This window comes from Haliotis rufescens, unplaced genomic scaffold, assembly GCF_023055435.1.
Source record: "Haliotis rufescens isolate VD_foot unplaced genomic scaffold, xgHalRufe1.0.p SCAF_34, whole genome shotgun sequence".
In the NCBI taxonomy this organism is placed as follows: domain Eukaryota; kingdom Metazoa; phylum Mollusca; class Gastropoda; order Lepetellida; family Haliotidae; genus Haliotis; species Haliotis rufescens.
This window is the reverse complement of record NW_025964046.1, coordinates 3,177,519-3,203,841: the sequence shown is the minus strand read 5'-3', so window position 1 is coordinate 3,203,841 and position 26,323 is coordinate 3,177,519. Positions and strand designations below refer to the sequence as shown.

Here is a 26,323-nt window from a genome sequence, read left to right as displayed (position 1 = left end):
TTGTTATTATACAATCCGAAAATGAACATGCTGATCGATATCAACGATCAATCTATATCAATATATATTTCAGTTTTCCTTTGCAAGAACGTGTGTTCAACCTGAAAAATGTCTACGATTAAATCCGTTCATAGCACATTACTGAAGCTATCGGGACCTTCATTAGGGCCATTGCTGAGCATTAAGCAGTAGACCCGTGAAGATCCGGTGTAGAATAGGTCTTCAGCAACCCATGCTTGCCGTAAAAGGCGACTATGCTTGTCGTAAGAGGCGACTAACGAAATCGGGTGGTAAGGCTCGTTGACTTGGTTGATGCATGTCATCGTATCCCAATTGGGTGGATCGATGCTCATGATGTCAATCACTGGATTGTCTGGTCCAGACTCGATTATTTACAGACCGCCGTCATATAGCTGAAATATTGCTGAGTGCGGGGTTAAACAACAAACAAACAAACAAACAGAAAGCAGTATGTTGTGCCTGCGGGTTAACCTTCGAAGACGGCTGTCCAATATGGTCCTGTCTGACATTCAGTTTCAAAAGATTTCGTGATTCGAAAAGAACTTGTCAGCCCTGTTTCTTTTTCATCTTCAACAATTATTCCCTTAATTGCAAGATTTTACTTTGAAGGGTTTAGAATAGGAGCCACCTTTACCATGGCAAATATCCGCAAACATAGAAGCACAACGCTACGACTCCACACCCGCATGATTGCTTAAGTAGTATTAACCTGTGCGGTCATGACCCATCGTCCATAAACGAAAGATAAAACGAAACTGGAAATTAAATCGTGATGGACTATCAAACATGAGAGATTGCTTATAAATTATGGTTAAATATGTGAACTCTTATATAAGGAAGTTGTAACAACCGCCGTTACCACGTTCTTGTGATCACTTTAAAATAGACCTTGTTCCGGATATAGTTGTATATTTGGAACTCGTATAACAATCGCCGTTCTAGTGATCACTTTATATAAAATAGACCTTTTCCGGCCATAGTGCGTAATGTACAGTATCTGGCATACTTGATGACACAAAGACCACTCTGACGTATTTCGTAACTTCCGGGTCGCGTTGCTCTCGCCTTTTCGCGAGCGCCTGGTGTCGTCGCTGTGTGCTGATGATTAGTGGGCGCATGGTCGTGGTACTGTCGGGATCGTGCTGTGGAACTGGTATTTGTCGCTTATATCAACACAAAGATATGTGGTGAAACACTGCCATTTCAACATGATGTATATTCGAACAACCTGTGTCTTTTTTGGAATCATGTCATGGTCGTGTTTCTGGACATATGGAGTGGATGGAACGCCGACATATGAAGGTAAGTTTTCAGCTCACCTGAAGCAGAATCTACAATTACTTGTTCCACCAATGAGGAAATCCGAATTTGATCAAGAGATTTCAATCCGATGTTCAATCATTTTGCTGTGCTTTTTCGCCAAATGCTTTTTTCTTGAAAATAAAAGTTATCATTTATTCAAATCAGCGTTATTGACTCGGCAAGGCGACAGGGACAAGTACACATAGAAAAATTATGTTTAAAAAAAATAATAAAAAAATTGTCGTTGTGATCATTATAATTTCTGCATTCTGATTAGCTCAATTGGTCACGTGTTATTGCATTCATTTCCCATTGAATGTAAAATAATCCATGCCTACCGAGGCGCACTTCTTTTATTACTGCGGAATGTCGGGGAATCCCGATATTACAGTCGAGAGAAATCCCTTTCTGCTCACGTGTATCGTTATGGACAGGACATATAGCCAAATCCATGCATATACATCGCCCAAACTACCCTTGATACCGAAAGTCGAGAAGGAATAAACAGCAAACGTACAGGCTCGCTCGTCTGTTTCTTTCCCGCTCGCCTCGGTTCCACAAATTTCATGTCTTCGGGTTTCATTTTATTACCCGCCATTTTCCAACTTTGTCTTCCCTTTCTCAGGGAACTAATGTTTGAATCTGGCGGTAGCTGACCATGTCATTTGAAACAGCCGCCTTCTCCCGGAGATATTTGTTCCAGTTCGTTACGTTCTGACTGTTTCAATTCTTCTCGCCTCTTGCCTTGATTGGCAGGTCCTTTGAACTTTGTCCAGGACCCCAAAATACATGAATTTCATAATATTTCATTACAATCAGTCTCTTCTAGATTAAATATATTCATTTTGTAAAATTTCTACTTTATGTAATTATTAAGAAATATTAAGGTAACAATTTCGATCAAAAAGAAACACTTGGTACAATACCATACCTATAAAAGTAATTGTGGAGTCGTGTTTTGTATAAAGGAACAAAAAAAATATGTATGTTCTTGAAACTCTTGGGTTTGTCGTATGAAAAAACGACGAGAGACTTATATAGTACAAATGATACGGGAGAGCTATTTTGAGTGCAACCATTATATTCCGTTGATTCCATAACGTTGGGGTTGTTAACCAAGCAATATATTTTGTGGTCATGTTTCCATAAACCTAAAGCCATTAGACCACGCTAATTGCGCGGAATTACGTAATGCGTGCTCACATGGTTTTCCATTTATACTTCCATACACGCAAAAAAGTAAATTCTGAAACAATGCTATTCATAGACACGTGCATCATGATGTTACTGTAAACGAGGTGCACGTATCTCAGGCGCCGTTAGTAGTTGTGCAGAGTTGCGTCCCTTTGAAACGCCAGAAACCTATGATCGTTGTTTCGAATCCCGGTTCGTCCCGTTTATGTTTCTAGATTTGTCAATACCATACCCGTGCTCGTGGGTTTCAAAATGGGGTAAACATCTGAGACCTGCATCACTTCGGGCTTTTCTCCCACACCGAATAGACGCGCTGTGATAAAAAAACAAGGAAAAAACACCTAGGAATGCTACTGAAAGTGGCGTTAAACCCAACTCACCCAAAATCTGAGGGAACTTCAACAAGAATCACGTGGTACCATATGGGAGACAAACATACACCTATAAAAAGTTAAGCGCCCTTTACTATATATTTCTATACATGTTAATCATGAAATACGACAATTAATAGATAGTGATGCAGTCTGGACCAGACAATCCAGTGATCATGCTATTGTTTACTGCTTATACCTATGACATTACACACTCATGATCTGTTTATATATACATATATTATTTCTATTGCTTTTTCAGCGACATATCCTGTCACCCAGAATACATCAGTTGTAGCGGGAAGTGATGTTGTTTTGGAGTGTACGGGTAGAGCACCAGGCGTGTACGTCTGGTCCATAGCTGGTAGGAGTGAGTTTGTTGCGGATTTACAAGGAACGTCTGAAAAATGCCATATACGCTTCGGAAAACCAGTTCTACCCGGCCTGTCATTGGGAAACACGGACTGCACTAAACATGCTCTCAACATCTCCAACATCAGCAACGAGCACGATGGAATTTGGAGTTGCAGATTAGACAAATACTCAACCAGGAAAATCCATGTCCATGTTGTGGCGCCACCGGCAGGTACTGTAAGACGATCTTTCATTATTAGTGTTTTAGCTATGATGTTCAACATGGAAAATGCAATGTTGAATAAGGCTGCCCGAATCATATCCTCTCCATCTTCATTCAGTTATAAATCACGTAGTGACCAGGGAAAGTTGTTGTCTTTACGCTATATCAGACCATTTACACGAAAGGAAGACCACGTGGCGTCAGTCGCCATAGGATGTTATGTAAAGTATAATAAGAATATTTTCCTTCCAACTTTTCCATGCAATTTAATCTCAACTAACCAATATATGACGTTATCATCTTCATAACAAACACTGTTGGATTATCGTTTATGATGTACCCCTATCCTATGTCTATATAAACCTTTCAACTTCCTCGGGAAAAGTAATTTATTTCAACTCTGTCTGCCTATGATAATATGTCATATGCAAGCTAACTATACATTGCTCTCACCATATCGAAAACAAAGGATCGACGAACCCATTTAGATTAAGTTTGGTCACATTATGGGGATACAATTGCATTTCCAGCATGTTAAAAATTATGACAAATTAACCAACAGGACGTTTCTAGAGAAATATGTCAGCATCCTTGGCTGACTTGAGGGGAAACTCCTCCTGGACGTGCCCGCTCTTGATGGCTTCTAACACTAGCTCCACACCTTCACTCACTCACCCAACAGGATGTTCACATGAATCACATACATCTTCAACGTTTTACAAAATAATAGGGCTTGTAATAGGTTTGTTTGTTTGTTGTCACAAGTTAACGCCGCGCTGAGCAATATTCCAGCTATATGACGGCGGTCTATAAAAATAATCGAGTCTGGACCAGACAATCCAGTGATTGACATAAAGAGCATCGATCCATGCAATCGGGATACGATGACATGCATCAACCAAGTCAGCGAGCCTGACCACCCGATCCCGTTAGTCGCCTCTTGCGACAAGAATAGTCGCCTTTTACGGCAAGCATGGGTTGCTGAAGGCCTGTTCGCTTGTAATAGGCAGTACATTTAAACGTATTCTTTATGGTAGTCCTTTAAATTCCTTTCTTTTTAAATAGATAAACAGTATTGGGATACGTCAAACAAATTAAGAAAATGTTATTGCTTTTTCATGCATTTTACTTTTCAAAACATTTTCTCCAGAGGTGTCAACTACCAATTATTTTTGCACAGTTTAAGGCTTTAGAGTGTGCTGGCTTTTAATTTCTAATCACTGCTTAGAACAAACAACTTTAAAAACAACGAGTCTGGCATCGTCAACAAGGAGAAAAGTGACATCAACATCAACAGCTCAAGCCACTACTACGTCCACTGCCCCCGGACCTACTCACTCAACAAATAAACCTACAACCTCTGTAACGGATACAAGCAGCACTGGGTACAAGAATGAAAGCAGAACCAAAGACTCTACAAATCCCCAAACACCCCCCGTAAACTCCATGCTTCCCCTGCTTGGAGGAACCATTGGCGGTGCTCTGGTTCTACTTGCTGCCGTCATCGCTGTCTGCTGCTTACTCCGATCAAGGAAACAGAGGCAAACCGATGGCTGTAAGTACTGTACTGTTCACAAGAGAGTGAGTGAGGGAGTTGGGTTTGGTTCAACGCCGCTTTGAACAGTTTTTCAAACGTTGCCGGCACTCCATCTTCATATAAGAAGCCGTGTATGTCAGTAGCAAGTAATGGCGAAGTGAATTCGTTAGAGTTAGTGTGTTTGGGTAAATGCTGATTTGAACTGTATGGCAGTTGCATCATGGTGTGTCAGCTTGATGTGGGAGGGAAACCAAGTGATGCATGTCTTAGGTTTTTACCATTTTGGTGAAGCCCACGAGCAGGGATATGGTGCTGGCAAACCTGGAAACAGGATTCGAACCGACTAGACAAATAATGAGGAGGAACCGGGATTCGAACCCAAGGCCACAGGTCCGTGGGAAGCCTAAGCGACGCAACTGCACAGAGAACTCCGATGTCTTAGGGAGAATGGGACATCATTATACAAATATCGTTTTTGACCTCTCCAGACGTAATAATGAAATGTTGTTATCAATTTATATCATTGTTCAGGGAATTTGTTTTTCTTGAATCATATTTGCTCAAATAGCAAAACATTTATTGCAAAAAAAATTACAAAATAAATAAATGTTTGTGCATATTACCTAGTATATACCAGTTGTAGTTACTCCGTAGCGATAAGTGACGTAGGCATGTTGTTTGAATGATATGAATCCAATGCTGTACTATTCATTCTTCCTTAGCTGCTGAGCGGCCTGTCAAAGGTCATCACAGGTATGTAGAGGTATTTCTTCATCTTTTTCGCGAACACCTGGCATCATCACTGTTTGATAGTGTTTAATAATACATGCTGATGACAATGTCGGAAACGTATGATGGACTCAACCTTTAGTGGAGGTTTCATATGATTGTGGGAGTGGTTTTGTCACTTTATTTAATTAAAAAAGGATTGAAAGAGCGAAGGATATGTGATGTCATGGATTGTCTGCATAAAATGAACGTTGTTGCTGTTGTCTGAGACTCGAATATCAGCATGGTACAGACAGTGCAAGATCCTTATCCACAACTAATACATAATTATCTTTTAAAAAACAAAATAACAAATGATTCAGTTATGTGAGTGAGTGAGTGAGTTGGGTTTAACGCCGCTTTTAACAGTATTCCAGTTATATCACGGCGTGTCAGCTTAATGTGGGAGGAAAGCCCGAAGTGATGCAGGTCTCAGACGTTTACCACTTCGGTGAAACCCACGAGCACGGGTGTGGTGCTGACAAACCTAGAAACATAATTGGGGCGAACCGGGATTCGAACCCACAATCCTAGGTTTCTGGCGTGCCCAAGGGACGCATCTCTCCACATCGAATCGCGGCGCCTTAGACGACTGGGCCACCCGTGCCCCCGATTCAGTTATGTAACAGAGTGCCAGCTCGATGTGGTCGGAAGGCTGAAGCTGTGCAGGTCGCAGACGTTTACCACTTAAATGAAACCACGAACACGGGTATGGTGCTGACAAACCTAGAAACATAGGGATTCGAACCCATGATCACAATGAAATGCGGCGTCGTAGATTTATTAGTGTGCTAATATAACAAAGTAAACTAAACCAAAGGCAGTTCAATTTAAATAATGCGACATCTCTGAATTTCAAACAATCTTATTCCAACAGGTTTTAACTGAACTGATTTATTCATGTTGTATGTCAACACAAACCGAATATGATGTAATCATACACATTTAACTTATCAGAAATCAAGATCCGGAACAGGGAGAAGATGATGGTCAGTACATATAAATACGAGATTATTAAATCACACATTCAGTTTTGAAGTGTTTTATTAAAGAGGGATACAATCTATACATGACAAAACTGTAAACAAATATCAACAAATGCAAGAAACTTTCTTTCTTTTTTTCCTCTGTCAATATCAATATCAATATTTCGTTGAGGCAAATTTCCCCATCCACTTTGCAGTGATGGTGGGTAATCCCATCTACAGCAGCTACGATGGGGGCGTGGACTATGCCCAGATAGGTGGGGCCAGACAGACAGCCAGCACCAAGGGTGAGTCAATGGTATATATGACAAGGGGAGGTGTGGGGACGTCACTATGTCCTGATAGGTGAGTCTAGGCAGACAGACAGCACCCCGGGTGAGTCTATGGTATAGATGACAAGGGTGGGTAATCCCATCTACAGCAGCTACTTTGGGGACGTGGACTATGCCCAGATAGGTGGGGCCAGACAGACAGCAAGCACCAAGGGTGAGTCTTTGGTATATATGACAAGGGGGAGGTATGGGGACGTCACTATGTCAAGATAGGTGGGGCCAGACAGACAGAAAGCACCAAGGGTGAGTCTATGGTATATATGACAAGGGGGGGGGGGGGGGGGGGGGGGGGTATGGGGACGTCACTATGTCCAGATAGGCGGGGCCAGACAGTCAGACAGCACCCAGGGTGAGTCTATGATATATATTACAAAGGAAGGTGTGGGGACGTCACTTTGCCCAGATAGGTGGGGCCAGACAGACAGCCAGCACCCAGGGTGAGTCTATGGTATAAATGACAAGGGGGAGGTGTGGGAACGTCACTATGTCCTGATAGGTGGGACCAGACAGACAGCTAGCACCCAGGGTGAGCCTATGGTATAGATGACAAGGGGGAGGTGTGGGGACGTCACTATGCCCAGATAGGTGGGGCCAGACAGACAGGCAGCACCCAGGGTGAGTCTATGGTATAGATGACAAGGGGGAGGTGTGGGGACGTCACTGTGTCCTGATAGGTGGGGCCAGACAGACAGACAGCACCCAGGGTGAGCCAATGGTATAGATGACAAGGGGGAGGTGTGGGGACATCACTATGTCCTGATAGGTTGGGCCAGACAGACAGCACCCAGGGTGAGTCTATGGTATAGATGACAAGGGAGAGGTGTGGGGACGTCACTGTGTCCTGATAGGTGGGGCCAGACAGACAGCCAGCACCCAGGGTGAGTCTATGATATAGATGACAAGGGGGAGGTGTGGGGACGTCACTATGTCCTGATAGGTGGGTCCAGGCAGCCAGCACCCAGGGTGAGTCTATGGTATATATGACAAGGGGGAGGTGTGGGGACGTCACTACGTCCTGATAGGTGGGACCAGACAGACAGCTAGCACCCAGGGTGAGCCTATGGTATAGATGACAAGGGGGAGGTGTGGGGACGTCACTATGCCCAGATAGGTGGGGCCAGACAGACAGGCAGCACCCAGGGTGAGTCTATGGTATAGATGACAAGGGGGAGGTGTGGGGACATCACTATGTCCTGATAGGTTGGGCCAGACAGACAGCACCCAGGGTGAGTCTATGGTATAGGTGACAAGGGAGAGGTGTGGGGACGTCACTGTGTCCTGATAGGTGGGGCCAGACAGACAGCCAGCACCCAGGGTGAGTCTATGATATAGATGACAAGGGGGAGGGGTGGGGACGTCACTATGTCCTGATAGGTGGGTCCAGGCAGCCAGCACCCAGGGTGAGTGTATGGTATATATGACAAGGGGGAGGTGTGGGGACGTTACTATGTCCAGATAGGTGGGGCTAGACAAGACAGACAGCACCCAGGGTGAGTCTATGGTATATATGACAAGGGGGAGGTGTGGTAGCCTGGTTGTCAAAGCGTTGAATCTTCAATCCAAAGACCCGGGTTTGATTGCTTACTTCGCCGCTAATAGCTGCAAGATTCCCCACGTGGCCATAATGTTGCAACCCTATGTCTGGTGTCCACCGTCGTTCTGTGGCTAAAACCGGGGAAAACCCCGCCCACTCATTTAATAAACTTATAGCTGTATGCTTGGACATTCCTGTTGTATTGATAAATGATCCGTCAGCTTTTAAACGTTCACGAAGTCGATTGACAAAAGTTTCATTCATTGGAAGGGGCCTGTTTCATTCTTTCCTTTACCAATTCTGACGATTTTTTAAAATTTAAATCCATCATGTATCAAGTAGATGGATCAATTTCTCGAAATTTAAACATTTGATCTATGGGTCTATCTTGAAGGTCTCGTACACTGTTTTTTAATCATTGGCACTGATTCATTTGTAAACATGTCTCATGTTGTACTGAATACTGTCTCCTTTAGACCCCCAGGCGTCCCCTGGTACATCTCAGGAGGTTGCAGACATATACGCCATCCCGGATAAACAGCGTTCATCAACACTGAATGGTGAGTCGCAGGAAAACTGTGTTAATGAATACTATTTGCCCGAAAATCATGGACAAAAGAATTCTACACATTTTACAGATAACATAGAATTGTTTGCTGGATAAACTTAATGTCCTGAAAAAATGTCTTAGGATCCTCCTTTGTGGATATCATGTCTAGGGATCCTCCTTTGTGTTTATGATGTCTTGGGATCATCCTTTGTCGATATCACGTCTGAGGATCCTCCTTTGTGGATATCATGTCTTAGGATCCTCCTTTTTCGGATATCATGTCTTGGGATCCTCCTTTGTGTTTATGATGTCTTGGGATCCTCCTTTGTCGATATCACGTCTGAGGATCCTCCTTTGTGGATATCCTGTCTAAGGATCCTCCTTTGTGGATAGCACGTCTTAGGCTCCTCCTTTGTCGATATCACGTCTTAGGATCCGATTTTGTGGATATCATGTCTTAGGGTCCCTCCTTTGTGGATATCATGTCTTGGGATCCTTCTTTGTGGATATCCTGTCTTAGGATCCTCCTTTGTGGGTATCATGTCTTGGGATCCTCCTTTGTGGGTATCATGTCTTAGGATCCTCCTTTGTGGATATCATGTCTGAGGATCCTTCTTTGTAGATATCATGTCTTAGGATCCTCCTTTCTCGATATCATGTCTTAGGATCCTTATTTGTGGATATCACGTCTAAGAATCCTCCTTTGTGTTTATCACGTCTTTGGATCCTCCTTTGTGGACATCATGTCTTGAGGCAGTGTCCGAAAAAATATTGTCTCACAAAAAAGATAAATGTGCAGGAAAATTGCATATATGGACAACTTCTGTTCTACAATTAGGAGCAACGTTTCGGTGTAGGTTAAACACTAAGTTTGTTATCCATATATGTCCTTACTTAGTACTCCACCCGTGAAGATCGGTGGTAGAATAGGTCTTCAGTAACCCATGCTTGCCATTAAAGGTGACTATGCTTGTCATAAGAGGGGACTAATTGGATCGAGTAGTCAGGCTTGCTGACTTAGTTGGTGCATTCATCGTGTCCCAATTACGTGCATCGATGCTCATGATATCAATCACTGGATTGTCTGGTCAAAACCAGATTAATTACACTCCGCCGACATATAGCTGGAATATTGTTGTGTGTGGCGTTAAACAACGATCAATCATTGTTCTTACAAAAGTCTATATATGTACCGAGTACAAAGAAGTGTGAAGGTTAGTAGCCTTTCACACTCCAAATATTTGACGGCGGTCTGTAAATCATCGAATCTGGACCACACAATCCAGTGATTGAAAAACAGAAATACTATGTTCAATCTGCGTTTTTAATTAATTAAAGTTTCATTAATGAGTCATTGTGTCTTTGATATACGTTCTTGGACTATGGTTGTAATAGTTATTTATGCATTGAACATCAGTAACCAAATTATACACATATGTGTACATGTACATACTAACTTTTTGAAGTAGGATGTTGTTGGTAACTAAAAAGTTAGATTACCATTGTTTCTTGAAGCGGAGGCCGTTGCCTGTGATGTGTACAGCGTCGTACAGAAACAACCCAAGTCGGAAGGCCAGGGAATGTCACACCAACCGACGGACAAAGATGGTAGGTCAGATTAGTATTGCCGAGGGAGTGATAGAGTGTGGTTGTACTTTTAGCAATATTACGGCGGGGAATTCATACAGTGCATCCATACGGATATTCGAATTCGATTCACTGAGCTACCATACCTTCCATCTGGCTTTGCCATTATGTACATGTGCAAAATGTCTTTTTGAAGTAGGATGTTATTGGAAATATAAGATAGCTATCACAACGTCATTTCTGGAGATTCGAACATGCCCTTTGTCGATATCACGCCTTGGGATCCTCCTTTGTGTTAATCATGTCTTAGGATCATCCTTTGTGGATATCACGTCTTAGGATCCTTCTTTGTGGATATCATGTCTCAGAATCCTCCTTTGTGGATATAAAGTCTTAGGTTCCTCCTTTGTGGATATCATGTCTTAGGGTCCTCCTTTGTGGATATCATGTCTTAGGTTCTTCCTTTGAGTTGATCACGTCTTAGGTTCCTCCTTTGTGGATATCATGTCTTAGGTTCCTCCTTTGTGGATATCATGTATTTGGGTCCTCCTTTGTGGATATCATGTCTTAGGGTCCTTCTTTGTGGATATCATCTCTCAGAAACCTCCTTTGTGGATATCATGTCTCAGAATCCTCCTTTGTGGATATCATGTCTTAGGTTCCTCCTTTGTGTTAATCATGTCTTAGGGTCCTCCTTTCTCGATATCACGTCTTAGGTTGCTTATTTGTGGATATCATGTCTTAGGGTCCTCCTTTGTGGAAATCATGTCTTTGGATCCTCCTTTGTGGATATCATGTCTTGAAGCAGTGTCCGAAAAAATATTATGTCTCAGAACAAAGATAAATGTGCAGGAAAATTGCATATATGGACAACTTCTGTTCTACAATTAGGAGCAACGTTTCGGTGTAGGTTAAACACTAAGTTTGTTATCCATATATGTCCTTACTTAGTACTCCACCCGTGAAGATCGGTGGTAGAATAGGTCTTCAGTAACCCATGCTTGCCATTAAAGGTGACTATGCTTGTCATAAGACGGGACTAATTGGATCGAGTAGTCAGGCTTGCTGACTTAGTTGGTGCATGTCATCGTGTCCCAATTACGTGCATCGATGCTCATGATATCAATCACTGGATTGTCTGGTCAAAACTTGATTATTTACACTCCGCAGAGAGAGAGCTTGCATATTGTTGTGTGTGGCGTTAAACAACGATCAATCATTGTTCTTACAAAAGTCTATATATGTACCGAGTACAAAGAAGTGTGAAGGTTAGTAGCCTATCACACTCCAAATATTTGACGGCGGTCTGTAAATCATCGAATCTGGACCACACAATCCAGTGATTGAAAAACAGAAATACTATGTTCAATCTGCGTTTTTAATTAATTAAAGTTTCATTAATGAGTCATTGTGTCTTTGATAAACGTTCTTGGACTATGGTTGTAATAGTTATTTATGCATTGAACATCAGTAACCAAATTATACACATATGTGTACATGTACATACTAACTTTTTGAAGTAGGATGTTGTTGGTAACTAAAAAGTTAGATTACCATTGTTTCTTGAAGCGGAGGCCGTTGCCTGTGATGTGTACAGCGTCGTACAGAAACAACCCAAAACGGAAGGCCAGGGAATGTCACACCAGCCGACGGACAAAGATGGTAGGTCAGATTAGTATTGCCGAGGGAGTGATAGAGTGTGGTTGTACTTTTAGCAATATTCCAGCAATATTACGGCGGGGAATTCATACAGTGCATCCATATGGGTATTCGAATTCGATTCACTGAGCTACCGTACCTTCCAATTGGCTTTGCGATTATGTACATGTGCAAAATGTCTTTTTGAAGTAGGATGTTATGGGAAATATAAGATAGCCACGCGATATATAGCAAAGAACAATGAAGAGCGAAGTGTGGTTTATTTCATTAACATTGTACTATCATGACGTCATTTCTGGAGATTCGAACATGCGCTCACAACTTGATGACGTATATTGGACGACGTTATTTTTGAGAAGGGAGTGTCTAGTGAATTGTTCCCCATAGATGTAGCTCGGCTACTAAGATAAACGCGATAGCCGAACGATCGCATCCAAAAGTGGGTGAGATATTACAATCGTCATTGGGAGAAAAGGTACAGGCAATCGACGTGAGGATTGTGAGAATTTGCGGGAAATACCCACCTGTGCATAAAATGGACTTTCATTGATTCTGTTGAGGGAGTCATCATTATTAAAATACGGGTTAATATTTTGAAAGCTTGTACATTTCATCATCATCCTTAAGAGGCTGTACATGATGTTGATGTCTCATATAAGAAATAAACGTCTCATAGACGTTCTTTATCGTACAGTAAACACTGCAGGGAGAATAAATCACTCGGAGCTGCGCCCATCATGGTTTATTCTCCCTGCAGTGTTTTATTGTACGATAAACAACCCCCACTCGTCGTTTGTTTCCTAACTAAAAGTTAGATTACCATTGTTTCTTGAAGATGGGGCTGCTGAATGTGATGTGTACAGCGTGGTACAGAAACAGCCCAAGTGAGAGGATCGGGCAGAGTCACTCCAGTCGACAGACAAGGGAGGTAAGTCAGATAATGTTGTCGAGTGATTGTGTGATAGCGTTTTACGCTGAGATTAGCAATGTTCCAGCAATACCACGGATGGGGATCCCGGGGTAGGAATGCATATATCGCATCCATATAAAGATTCGAAATCGTTTGGCTAGGCTACAGTACCTCCTGGCTTTATGATAATGAGATAGACAATCGTGTGAACATATAAATATGGGCAACCGAAATGATCGAGTCAGTTGATCGTTTTAGTGAATAGTATTTTCCTATGTTGTAACTTCCATCAGGACGTGGGGAGTCCTGGCTACAACAGGTCCCCTGGAACCCTGCTTGTCATAAGAAGCGACTTAATGCATCAGGTTGTCAAGACTTGAACCATATACCGCCCGCCATGATAAAATGGAATAAACTTTGCGAACAACAATCAAACTGAAGACGAGCACACCTGTGTTCTCATATTGTAGGTATTCGCGGCATCGAGTCCCGATGTCCCCGAGCTTTGTTTGTTTGTTTGTTTGTTTGTGGCTTAACGCAGCACTCAGCAATATTCCAGCTATATGACGACGGTCTGTAAATAATCGAGTCTTGGCCAGGCAATCAGTGATAGGCATCACGAGCATCGATCCACGCAATTAGGATACGATGACATGCATCAACCAAGTCACCTTTAACGGCAAGCATGGGTTGCTATAGACCTATTCTCTACCCGGGTCTTCATGGGCCGTCGGAGCTTTGATGTCTTCCATAGCTGAGCAAACGAAATACTTCACTGATTGATACTGAATCATTTACGTTAAATATACCTGAGCTGAAGGAGGGTCCATATTTATAAGACATCCTGCCTTTACTCGTCTTAAAATATTGTTTAACAATTCTCAATGCGTGGGCACATGAAATAAAATAAAACCGATAAAAAATGACTTTGTTTTTATAGGTGAGATGTCTGAGCTGTACAGCTAGGTGTAGAAGCCACAAGATCATGGGTAGTAAGACAAGATGAAGACTGTGAAGTGGACTGAAGTGGACTGCGGGATTGACTGTGAGGTGGAATGTGGGGTGGACTGGGGGGTGGACTGTGAAGTGGACTGTGAAGTGGACTGTGAAGTGGACTGTGAAGTGGACTCTGGGGTGGACTTTGAGGTGGACTGTGAGGTGGACAGTGTGGTGCAGCTTCTCTTTTGTGTTTTTTTTCTTTGTTACCTTTTGTTATGATAATTACCAATTTATTGTTATTCTGCACAGATAATTCAGGTCCAACGGGGCACAGTTTAGTAGAAACAATGCTGAGAAAGAACATGCCACAAGACAAACCAGGAACAGATGAGTTGGACCTGTAGCTCTCTACCGTTAAACAACATATTCAGTGTACAGCTATTCTATTCTTCTAAACCAAACAGATGATAAATAACACGGATCGGATGTTTGTCACATATTGCTTGAGTATATCCTACAAGATATCGCTACAATGGAACTGCATCACGCTTTGCATACCATTGTGACGTCATCGTTACAATGCCGTCACTAATCTATAACAGAAGCTGGTTAGCTGTAGTTTAATTACTCAAGACACTGGTTAGTACTGTTTGCATTGGCAAAAGGCTAGAAGATTGATTCAGGACGATAAGAATAATCTCACCCGCGTGTCTTTTGATATCAAATATATCAACACGAATTAAAACTCCGACGCTTTGGTTTAGATTTTTGATGTAACCCATTTGATATATGTAGAATATGTAGAATATGACAAATATATACTTGTGACTCAAACTGCTTATTTTGCTTTTAATATGATGTGCTTTTGTCACAGTTAGTAATAATTAGCACGTGTCATTATTGAATACTATGTTGTATTATTTTTTCAAATACATTCCAGATGGTTCATTTGTCCTTGCATCGAATACTCAATAATACCGTCAATCATATACACCAGTGTTACTGATGTTGTTAGATACAAGTCACGATATGGCTGAAATATTGCCCATGTGACGTTTCAGTTTTACTGACTTGGTTCATGCATGTCCAGTTGTTTATTCACAAAAAGTGTTAGGCCGTAGGCCTATTACACAGAAGTATTTACAGAGAGAGGGAGAAAAAAGAATTACCACTAGTTTACATATACATCCATATCCATACACATTCATACACATGCATATACACAAATAAATATTTAGACTGTATGTAATGAACGAAGTCGAAAAGCTTTGTAAACGTAGACTGCTAGATTTCGTATGATTTTAGAGTTAGTGGATGACATAAGAGCATTAAATTTATTTTTAGAAGGGGTTGTAAAATATTTAGGAGGAATGTATTCAGCTCTTAAATTATTATAAGCATTGCATACAAGCACAAAATGATATTCGTCCTCAATAAAATTCTGGTTACACATCAAACACAGTCTCTGTTCTCTTATTTCCTTAATATATCGACCGGTCTCAATTCTCAGCCGATGGGAGGAGCATCTCAACTGAGCAAGAGCAGCTCTGAATTTTGAAACATTTACTACCTTGATATAGCTTTCTAAGCCAAATGAAATTTTGTAAAGAGAGTAACTCTGGGATTTAGTGCTAGATGAAACAGCTGCATGCCAATCTTGCTCAGACGAGGCTTTTAAACGGTTTACAAATTCCAAGATAAAGCTTCTACTATTATTACTAAATTGCATCTCCCATATGTAGCCAAAACCAAACGAACAGAGAATGTGTTTGATTTTAGAGACCCAGTTGATCTTACCATTATTAACATCAAGTAATAATAATCTATAACATTTCTTAACTAATCTATTTTCAGGTAAATGTAAAATTCTGTACCAATAAGTAACTACACGCTTATAAGCCCATATGTACATAGGATACCTTCCGCATTCCCCCCGAACCACATGATTTGATGAAGATTGTTTAACCCCAAGAAAGCGTTTACATGCTAGTATCTGGATTTGCTCTAATTCTTTGTAGGTATCTACACCCCAAATCTCGGCACCGTATAAAAGAATCGGAGATATTTTAGAATCAAAAACTTTGAAAAACAAGTCATAAGGAAGAGGTTGAAGCATTTTTAGAGATTTAATGACACCAAATAGGACCTTTTTAGCTTGTAAAGCAGCACTATTAACATGCAAAGACCAGGAGAGAGTTTTTGAAAGAATGGTACCGAGATATTTATAAGAACTTACACACTGAAGTTTTTTACCCTTGAAATACCACTTTTCATATTTTGATAAAATACCCCCGTTTTTAAATACCACTACCTTAGTTTTATCCAAGTTGACTGTTAGATGATAGTTACTACAAAAACTTTCCAGAGCTTTTATGCGTTTTTGAAGGCCATACAAAGTATCAGCAATAAGTGCAACATCATCAGCAAACAACAATAGAAAAATCTGTACAGTGTCAGGGTGTAGCTGTACACCTGGAGTGCATGTTGATTCTACATACAAAGCTAAGTCGTTTATAAAAATAGAAAATAAGAATGGACTCATTACGCAGCCTTGCCGAAGTCCTAGAGGGCAATCAAAACATTCTGTAAAACAATTTCTGATCTTAACACAGTTTTTAACACAGGAATAGATGGGTTCTAATGCATTTAACATTTTTGGGGACACACCTCTGGATTTAAGAACTAGCCAAAGTTTAGATCTATTTACAAAATCGAAAGCCTTTTTAAAGTCAACAAAAAGAACATATAATTTACCACGCTTCCTAGACAGATAATGCTGGATTACAGACTGCAGAATAAATATATTATCAATAGTACTATAACCTTTCCTAAAACCAGCTTGAGAGTCACAAATTTTATCATACGCATCAGACCAGAACGTAAGTCTTGAATTAAGTACAGAAACATAAAGTTTACAAAAAGTGCTGAGCAAGGAGATACCACGGTAGTTATTGGGGTTTGAGTAATCGCCCTTCTTATGCAGAGGTATGATAACACCAGTACACCACGACTCGGGAAACGAACCATTTTCAAATAAAATGTTAAACAAGGTTGTTAGGTATGGTACTATTAAATCACTTGATGCTTTGAAAAATTCAGAAATAAGAGAATCATTTCCTTGCGACTTACAGTTTTTTAATTTATTGATAGCTTGCAACACCTCGTCTTCAGTTATACGGCTGTCAAGGATAGAACATGTGACATCATCAAAAGGATAATCTACACCATCTTTCGTAATATCACGAGAGAAAACGGTATGCATATCTTGGAATAAATTTTTAAAATGCGAAAACCAGTCACTAATGGGGATAGATGATTCCCTTTCTTCAACACCAGTGTATTTTCTTAACATTTCCCAGAATGTTTTGCAATTATTGATATTGGATGAAAGTCTATCACGAATCAAATCATTAAAAGCTCTTTTCTTACACCTTACGATATCCATATATGTTTTACGCTGCAGTGAATAGGCTTGTAACGAAACATTATCCTTTTTACTATTAAAAACATCTAGTAGTCGGAAGGCTTCTCTTCTGTGATAACCACATTCTTTATCAAACCACGGCTTGTCGCGTCCATGACGCTGAACAATCATACGCTTTGTAAAATCTGCTGCTTTCAACAAAGCGTCCGTAAATTTACTAATTGCTGCATTTATGTCTGTTAATGCTAACGTAATACAATCATCAAACAATTGCTTACTTTCATCATATGAAACATTTTCTCTTTACCGATCACCAAAGTTATCACGCCAAGTATACTTAATACAAACTTCGGGCTTCACATTCTCACCCGACATAGCGTTGTCAATTTCAGTGTTACGTGACTGAAAGGTGCAATTGATTGGCGCGTGCGGAGACTCGTTCCGAGATCCGATGTTAAAATTCTTACACAATGTAAACAAATCACTTGTTGTGATAGCATAGTCAATAACGCTTGCGCCTGTAGAGGACACAAACGTAAAATTTCCCACACTGGCATCAGATCCACATCGACCATTAAGTATAGACAAGTTAAGAGAAGCACATATATTAAGCAAAATTCGCCCAAATTTGTTCACAGTCTTATCGGATGAAAATCGCTGTGCGCAAATACCCTCACAGAGAAAATGACACTTGTCAATTTGCAGAGCTCTCATTATATCGTCCTCAACAAAATCAAAATCTGTCCCAGTGCGGGCGTTGAAGTCGCCCCCGAGGAGGATAGAGACGTCCCCCACTTGTTGTGGTACATCTATTAACGCATCCTGGAGTATAGATACGCCGCACTTGTTGGCTTTATTGACATACCAATTTGAATTCTCTGGATTGATGCATACACAACCTATAAGTGTGTCCTTAGCATTATTAAATACAGATTTCTTTAGCAAAATGAAAACACAGTTGTCACATATTTTTGACCACAAAATGGATTTTGAAAGTGTGTTTTTTATTAACAATGTAATACCACCGGATAGCCTACATTGTTTGGAGATTTGACAAGCATCAACATTAAAGTAAACATATTCAGGGAACTCCTTTGAAAAGTCGTAAGCTTTTAGCCAGGTTTCACACAATCCTATAATTGTAAATGTACGTATGTAATTAAGAAATTCATTGTCATTGAGTTTAGATAGCAATCCGTTGACATTCCAAAATAGTAAGTTCAGATCTATAACACGGTTGTTGCTTGAGCTGTCGTCGCACCCCTATGTTTTTTACCCTTGTTGCCTCGTGGACGGAGAGAACGTCCCTGATTACCCACTCTGTCGTTGCCAATGTCGATGCTGCTACCTGTATTATCAGAGCCCACGTTTCCCTGGTTTCTGTCGTCACGAGGGGGACGTCGGTCTGTAACGAATAGCTTTCCATACTTGTAGTAGCCGAATTTGTTGGCGTCCTTCAGCTCCTGCAGCTTCTCCCGCTGGCGTTTCGTCAAGTCACTGGATATGCCAAATTTCCTTGACTTAAGTTTTTCACGGAGACCAAGCGCCCATACTTTGTCTTCTGGATATAAGAACTTAACTATCATCGGTTTGGGCGATTTTCCACTCTTGTTACCCAATCTGTGTGCAGCAATAATACTATCGGCGCCGATAGGATTAGAGTTTTCATCTTCACTCGCACAGGCATTTGACACATCACACACATAATTCTTACATGCGTTGGTAGTTTCGCGGGGTTTTTCAGACAGACCATACAAGATAACATTATTGCGTCTGCTGTATTGTTCCTGTTTATCAATTGCATCTTCTATTACACCAATTTTCTCATCGATCACAGAGACAGTCTCAATATTCTCCTTCACCGAGGCAGTAGTGTATTCCAGAGCCTCAAGTCTATCTGCAATATCATCAACATCTATACGTAATATTTCTTGTCTGGATTTAATGTCACTGATATCAGTTTGAATATTAAGTAGTGTAGCATTTATTTTTGTTGATTCCGATCTAATCACTTTCACATCCTCGGCGAGGGATTTCAACTGTGACAAAAGTTCATGATGTAGTTTAGATGAATCAGAATCCGCACCAGATGTAGGACCAGGATTAGTCTCAACATCACCACTTAATAACAGAAGGACGCTACTCGTGAACTGGCAGAACTGACAGAAGTCATTGTTTACCTTGGGATGGGTCAAAGTCCACTGATAGCTTGGTGTCCGAGATATCCCATCCCGATGTAATTGTACTAATGTACATCCAACCATAGTTACACAAAAGATCACAAATGTCACACAGAATATGCGGTAGCTGAGATCGACTCCCGGAGTCCAGTGTGTGTCAGGCGTGTAGGTGTCACAATGGTCGCCATGTTGTGAGCGGGGTCGACCTGACAGGTTGAATATTCCTATCCTGGATCGCCAGAGATTCAGAGAAATACCCATGATTTGTGCGTCGCGGCCTTCCAGAGTCCCTTAACTTACGTTTTTATGTAAGTTTGACTGGATCTGTAGATGTTTTCATTGATGATTTATGAAGAATTGAGAGCCACAGTCAGTTGTGCTCTCTCTCTGTGACGTAAAGCTTTAACTCACTCACTCACTGTTAGATACAAAAGTGATCAGTAGCGTCCCGAAGCACACCTTTTCTTCATGAACACAGTTTAGAAATGGCGTCTCTCTGAAATGCAATGACGTCACCATGGAATGTGATCACGCCATGACACAATGGATGACGTCACATGCTCTTTTTGTTACTAATTCTTTTAGTTAGTCAATACGAATCTCCTTCAATATGTTGCTTAATAGTATATTATATATGTTGTTTCTTTGTATTCAGTATGTGTTTGAAAATATAACTAACCCAAATTATATATGTTGATTATGACAAATATGTTCTTGTGACTCAAATTGTTCATATACTTTTTTCCCACCATGGATACCAACGAGCACATCTGAACACATTCTGAACTCAGCTCTTTAATACAACTTCAGTTGTCAAGCAAAGATAACAGAAACTGCTTCATGTCAAGAAGGAAATGTATGAAAATATTTTTTGGGGATTAAATATAGGATACAAAGAGACGCACTGATGCCAGAGACACGTTTCCTTTTTAACCTAGTACATTCTGATGTCATTTTGTTAATACTTTGCCGTATATTGTTTTTTGGTGTACACATTCTCCAGTCTTCAATGGATAGGTTGAAGGACAAACTCACACCCTGCCAAAAGATCACACATAATGATTTGTATTTATCAACTACTGTATTTGGATAACTGTTTTTTCTTTATTGGCGTTTCTAGGCTGTTCAATAAATTTGTAACACAACAGAAAAATAAACTTTTGCCCAGTGAAATAGTTTAGTTTTACCTATGATGTTAGAGACGAGCTTAACAGATTTATAAAGGAATTGTTTCCTTTTGTGTGTAAGTGTTGGTCACAAATATTTGACACACATAAGCTCCAAATTGCACCCTTTGACGTAGATAACTCAACGTTATGAAATTGAAAGTCAACAAATATTACTACTTCACTATGTAATGGGCTACAGGTGTGTGTAATATTTTTGGAATAGGGTTTATTCGAACAATAGAGAGATGACGGGGGACAATGGAGCGGGTAAACATTCACGGAGGATTCTTGGAGGGTTTTGAACAATGGCCGGTGACATTCCGCGCTGTACATACGCTGTGGGCTATAGATGGTCCGCGTCATGTATGAATGTATCAAAGCCGGTGACATTCATTTCGTTGTGTGTGGTCGACAAGTAGAAGTCGCCTTCAGGCATGCAATGTGGAATGTACTCAATACCTTATCCCTTTTTCTGTCAGGAACACTCATGATCATAGATTCTGTATCAATCCTGAAACCTAACCACTCAATTGACTGAGACGGCAACCAAAGGGACTTTTCTACTTTAGGAACGAAACCTGATCCGAGCAGATCCTGCTTAACAGCTGCACCCGACGCGTGTGCCTCCTCCGGTGAAGAACCTGAAAGAATACCATCATCTAAGAAAGTTACTATTCTGTATCCCTCGTACCTCCATTTCTTAACCAACTGTCTTGTAACTTTGGTGAACACATATGGAGCTGATGTTAATCCAAAGGGAAGCACAAGGAATTTTTAATAGTGAACGATTCCTGTTTGATCAGCCCATGAACATCCGAGATAATCAGTATGAGGGGGAAAAATATCAATGTGGTTAAAGCAGAATGGATATTAAATTTTATGAGCCAGTCATTATCTCTGATGTAACTCAAAGCTATCTTCAAATCCTCATATTTCACACTCTGTTTGAACACATAACTGTTAATTCTGTGAAGATCTAAAATTAATCTCTTCTTCCCGGAAGACTGGACTGATACCGACAGTGGACTGACGATAGTAGGAGGAGTATCACACAAGCATATGAGGCTTTTCGACTCCAGTTCATCAATAGCCTCTGTGACAAAGTCTTTGTGTTTGAAAGCTGATTGGTAATTTCTTGCATACATAGAAGGTGGTTGAAATATAAATGGGATCTTATACCCATTAGCAATCAAATCTACAACACAATGTGAAGAACCAATATTTATCCAGAATTGCAACCTGCTCTTGAGACGCCCCCTAACCACAATTTCAGCTGTACCTTGCTCATACTCATAATAGTCATCTGTAATATTTTTAGAAAATTACAAATCATCAACAACGCCATCATGACTGAAATACTCAACTGACAGGTCTTGCGAACTATTGATTCCCTTGGGATGAGCCTCCGGCTGCAAAACTGGACATTCTCTGGGCTGACACGTTGTTGTTTTGGGGACAGTCTCTTGTGAAGTGACTGAAGTCACCGCACGTAAAGCATGCTCCTGTCCTCTGACCTTTGGCACGAAAAGGCTGGTTTGTGATAGGTTGGATATGTTGCACAGAAGAAGCAGGAAGAAAGGCACCTTGCACGGGGCGGGTAAGGGTTGCTGATCGCCTGGATGACCTGATGACTCTGTATCTCCTTGCATAGCTTGGTTGATTTCTTGAAATAGATTTTCTGCAGTGACAACTGTACCATACGGACCCTCAAGCCTGTTAATAATATCAGTCACTGTAGCGTCTTCACCCAAGGAAAAGAGAATACGAGCAGCATCACCTTTAAGTGACTTCCTAACTGCCTGAGTCAGAGTGGCTGTAGGATAAGTGTCGTCTCTAATGAGGCATCGGATCTCGAACTTCCACATCTCAAAGGATGTATCTCCCTTACTACCCGGATCTTCACCTGAAAAGGTAGATATCCTAAGAGGTCTCTGATATACAGGCCAAGGTGAAGAGGAGAGAGGCTGTGGGTAAAAGCAAGGGTTCGCACTTGCTGCTGGCCTGGGAGTGAAAGGAGAATAACCTGGTTTAATTGGTGTGAACATGTGTTCCTGGCTTTGGTTGGGGATGAACAGATGGTTCTGTTTTGGTTGGGTTGTAACTTGATTAATGTTATATTTACCAGTGCTCTTCAAGTAGGTTAACATCTTAAATTCATCTTCATCAGATAAAACTTCAGACTTAACCTCCCAATCTTCACCACCTTGAGCCATGTTGATTAATACAACCAATAATATGTTGAAAAATATGTTATATAACTACAGTACATATGAGCTACACACCCTGGTTGTATACCAATGAATGTAAACAATGACAAAGTGTGTCACTGACTTACATGACCATGTCAACACAACCCGGTTGTACACTATAAATATAAACAATGACAATGTGTGTCACTGAATTAATTACATGACCATGTCAAAACAACCCGGATGTGCACACAACAATGTAAACAATGACAATGTGTGTCACTGAATTACATGACTATGTCAACACAACCCGGCTGTGCACAAAACAATGTAAAAACAAATGACAATATATGTCACTGAATTACATTATGCCAATGATGAAGCTCTGTTGTAGGTATATACAATGGGGGAAGCAATGCTTTGATAGGTGATAAAGAAAACACAATAGGCGCTGTTTTGTTTTGTTTTTTAGAAAAACTTAAATACACCAATTGCAAGTACGCAATATACAAGTGACTTTGATCACCAGGTATGTGTTTAAAGAAAACAAATAAACACATATAATACCTTCCCAGTGTGGACTGTGAACACAACAGTGCAGGAAAGCATCAGTAAAATATACCCGTTGTGCTGAACCGGAATAAATAACTACTTCCACAATGACATACCCAGACGAAGAGAACACCAAGGGAGACAATCGCCGACAGGTAATTATGAGGATGGGTGAAAAAGACAGAGAGACAAATGCTAAGGTGACATGGGAGTGTAGGTATATACTAACACTTTATTGATATAAACTAAGTCCAATGATTGATGAAAATTAAGTTACATTTACTTTAACACGAACGGGGCCAAACAACGCGGAAACGTATAACGCGAGTGCAGCTGTTATTAGTGCAAGTGTACGTGACGGACGCGCTCACACATGCAATCACGTAATGTAAATAATGAAGAACAACAAACCCTCAATATTATTGACAACACTGAAGATCGTTTTACAGACGATGAAAATAAGACATGGCAATGAAACTAAATTTAAACTAAACTAAACTACACTAAACTAGAACCAAACGCTAAACTAAATACTATAAACACAGGAACTAAGATAAACTGCAGTAGCAGATATTCTAGCTTAAAACGATAGGCGTATAATGCACCTATAGGTTTTAAGATAGAACACAAGTTTATGTACAAAGTATATATTGCACAATGGTTGTAGATGTATCATAAAATGCGTGTATACACAGAAAATAAAGTTATGACATGCAAGTCACGGTGACACAGATGATAAAGTGTTTATAAAGTACACGATGATGTAAAGTCTTTAAGTCTGATGATGATCACTTCTTAAAAGTTAATCACAGAATATATCACAGGTGAAAGTATCACAGATAAACACAGTCATGGTTGATGTCACAGGTATCATAAAGTCACTCACAGTAATCGTGAATCAGTCACTTGTTGGTAGGTTGTATGCCGTATCATGATCGATGCATCAGCGGTCGACGTACCATGCAAGTACATAGGCCCCGTTGTGAAAGCGGGGTCGTCGTCGACGTTGTGTTGCTTAGGTGTAATGACAACTCCGTCCCTGTTCGTGCGCCATTTTGTCGCGGGTTCAGGCTTTCTAGTCGTCCCAGACAAATATTCAAGACGGAGTTTCTTTTAAAATGTATTTATGTGCCTGTTACATGAAACGTCAACATTAGAAAAGTGTTGAGTGCTGTCGGCCAATCCTACCAGGCTGACAGGTGGCAATTGACTGTGCGTTCAAATTTCCGTGACGTCACAGGTAGAAGCCCGTGAATTAGGCGTTAAGCCAGGTACGGGTAGTAGTACAACTCCTTATATGTAGACAGTGGAGGACCGGCCTTAAGATGGACCAAAGTAGAATTAAGCCTACCGGCGACATAAGTGTTAAGGTCAGTTTTCCATATCGAAACATACTTAACTACAGCTAATGAAATCCGCCTGATGCACAGATGGCGCTGGGGTGTTATTTCTTTTGATCCTGGCATGTCACTTCGACATAAACAAGGAATCTGGGCCGATGGTGAGGGTGTACTTCCCGTGCGTCATATATCCCCTCAGCTGTTGTGGAAACATCGAGGAATCACACACTTGTCAGTCGACAGCCAAATAAAGTATAAAGAAATGTGATTATCGAATGTCACATCTATCCGCTGTTGAGCAATTATTCTGAAGGATCCCTGCTATGTGTTTGTTTGTTTGTTTGTTTGTTGTTAAACGCCACACTCAGCAATATTCCAGCTATATGACAGCGGTCTGTGAATAATCGAGTCTGGACCAGATAATCCAGTGATTGATATCGTGAGCATCAATCCACGCAATTGGGATACGTTGACATGTATTCCCTGTTATGTGAATGTATACACTCAGAGATTGTGCATGTATTGCGTAGCGTGTGATCACTTCAAATTCAGATACTATTTGACTCTGTCATAACAGAGCACATTACAAAACAGTTACATATACTGTCATACGTTAAAAATGCAACACTTTTGATTGTTACGTTTCGATTCCCAAAATTAAAACGATATGTTAACCGAGAAATCTGTACATAACAGAACTTTGTGGGAAATCAACAAATACGAAACTTGTGGTATATAATCCAAACATGTATTACACAATTAACGAAGTTTAAAAATGATTACAAATTACTGCGCAGCAATTACAATGGTTGCACACAATAGAGTGGTAGTACAATATTCAACGGAAATATATAATATAATGGGAGTGGTCAGTATCAGATCTAAATGTAATGGTGATAGCCGAAGTCAGTGATAATAGCATAGCCACTCAGTGGCGACAGTGGTCAAGCTTCCGAGATGATCTAGGCAGGGAATCAGGGATGATGAGCGATCCTCGCATGAAAGCTGGTTCCGAAGCGATGAAATGCGTGAGATATCCGTAAAACGCTATTGTCCCCTTATATACAACCGACCTAGCTTCTGGAAATCTACTTTTTACCATCACCATTCTAGCGGCACTAGAACATTTCAGAATATTCAATGGTATTCCGGAAGTGGACACATAGCACTAGCATCTAAATATAGTAAACTCCTCAAAACTG

General features: G+C 40.7%; 2 protein-coding genes across 2 annotated transcripts in view; both read left to right on the top strand.

Annotated features, from left to right (window-relative positions):
- Positions 1–26,323, top strand: part of LOC124148331 — a 109,462-nt gene that overhangs the window by 67,635 nt on the left and 15,504 nt on the right. The window lies entirely within an intron of this gene.
- LOC124148332 lies at positions 1,080–15,724 on the top strand. Its single transcript, XM_048380962.1, has 12 exons — positions 1,080–1,323; positions 3,151–3,474; positions 4,694–5,020; positions 5,725–5,755; positions 6,728–6,759; positions 6,954–7,043; positions 9,099–9,182; positions 10,688–10,780; positions 12,329–12,421; positions 13,254–13,346; positions 14,269–14,344; positions 14,475–15,724. The coding sequence occupies exons 1-10, from the start codon at positions 1,230–1,232 to the stop codon at positions 13,304–13,306; spliced, it is 1,221 nt and encodes a 406-aa protein (XP_048236919.1). The 5' UTR covers positions 1,080–1,229; the 3' UTR covers positions 13,307–13,346; positions 14,269–14,344; positions 14,475–15,724.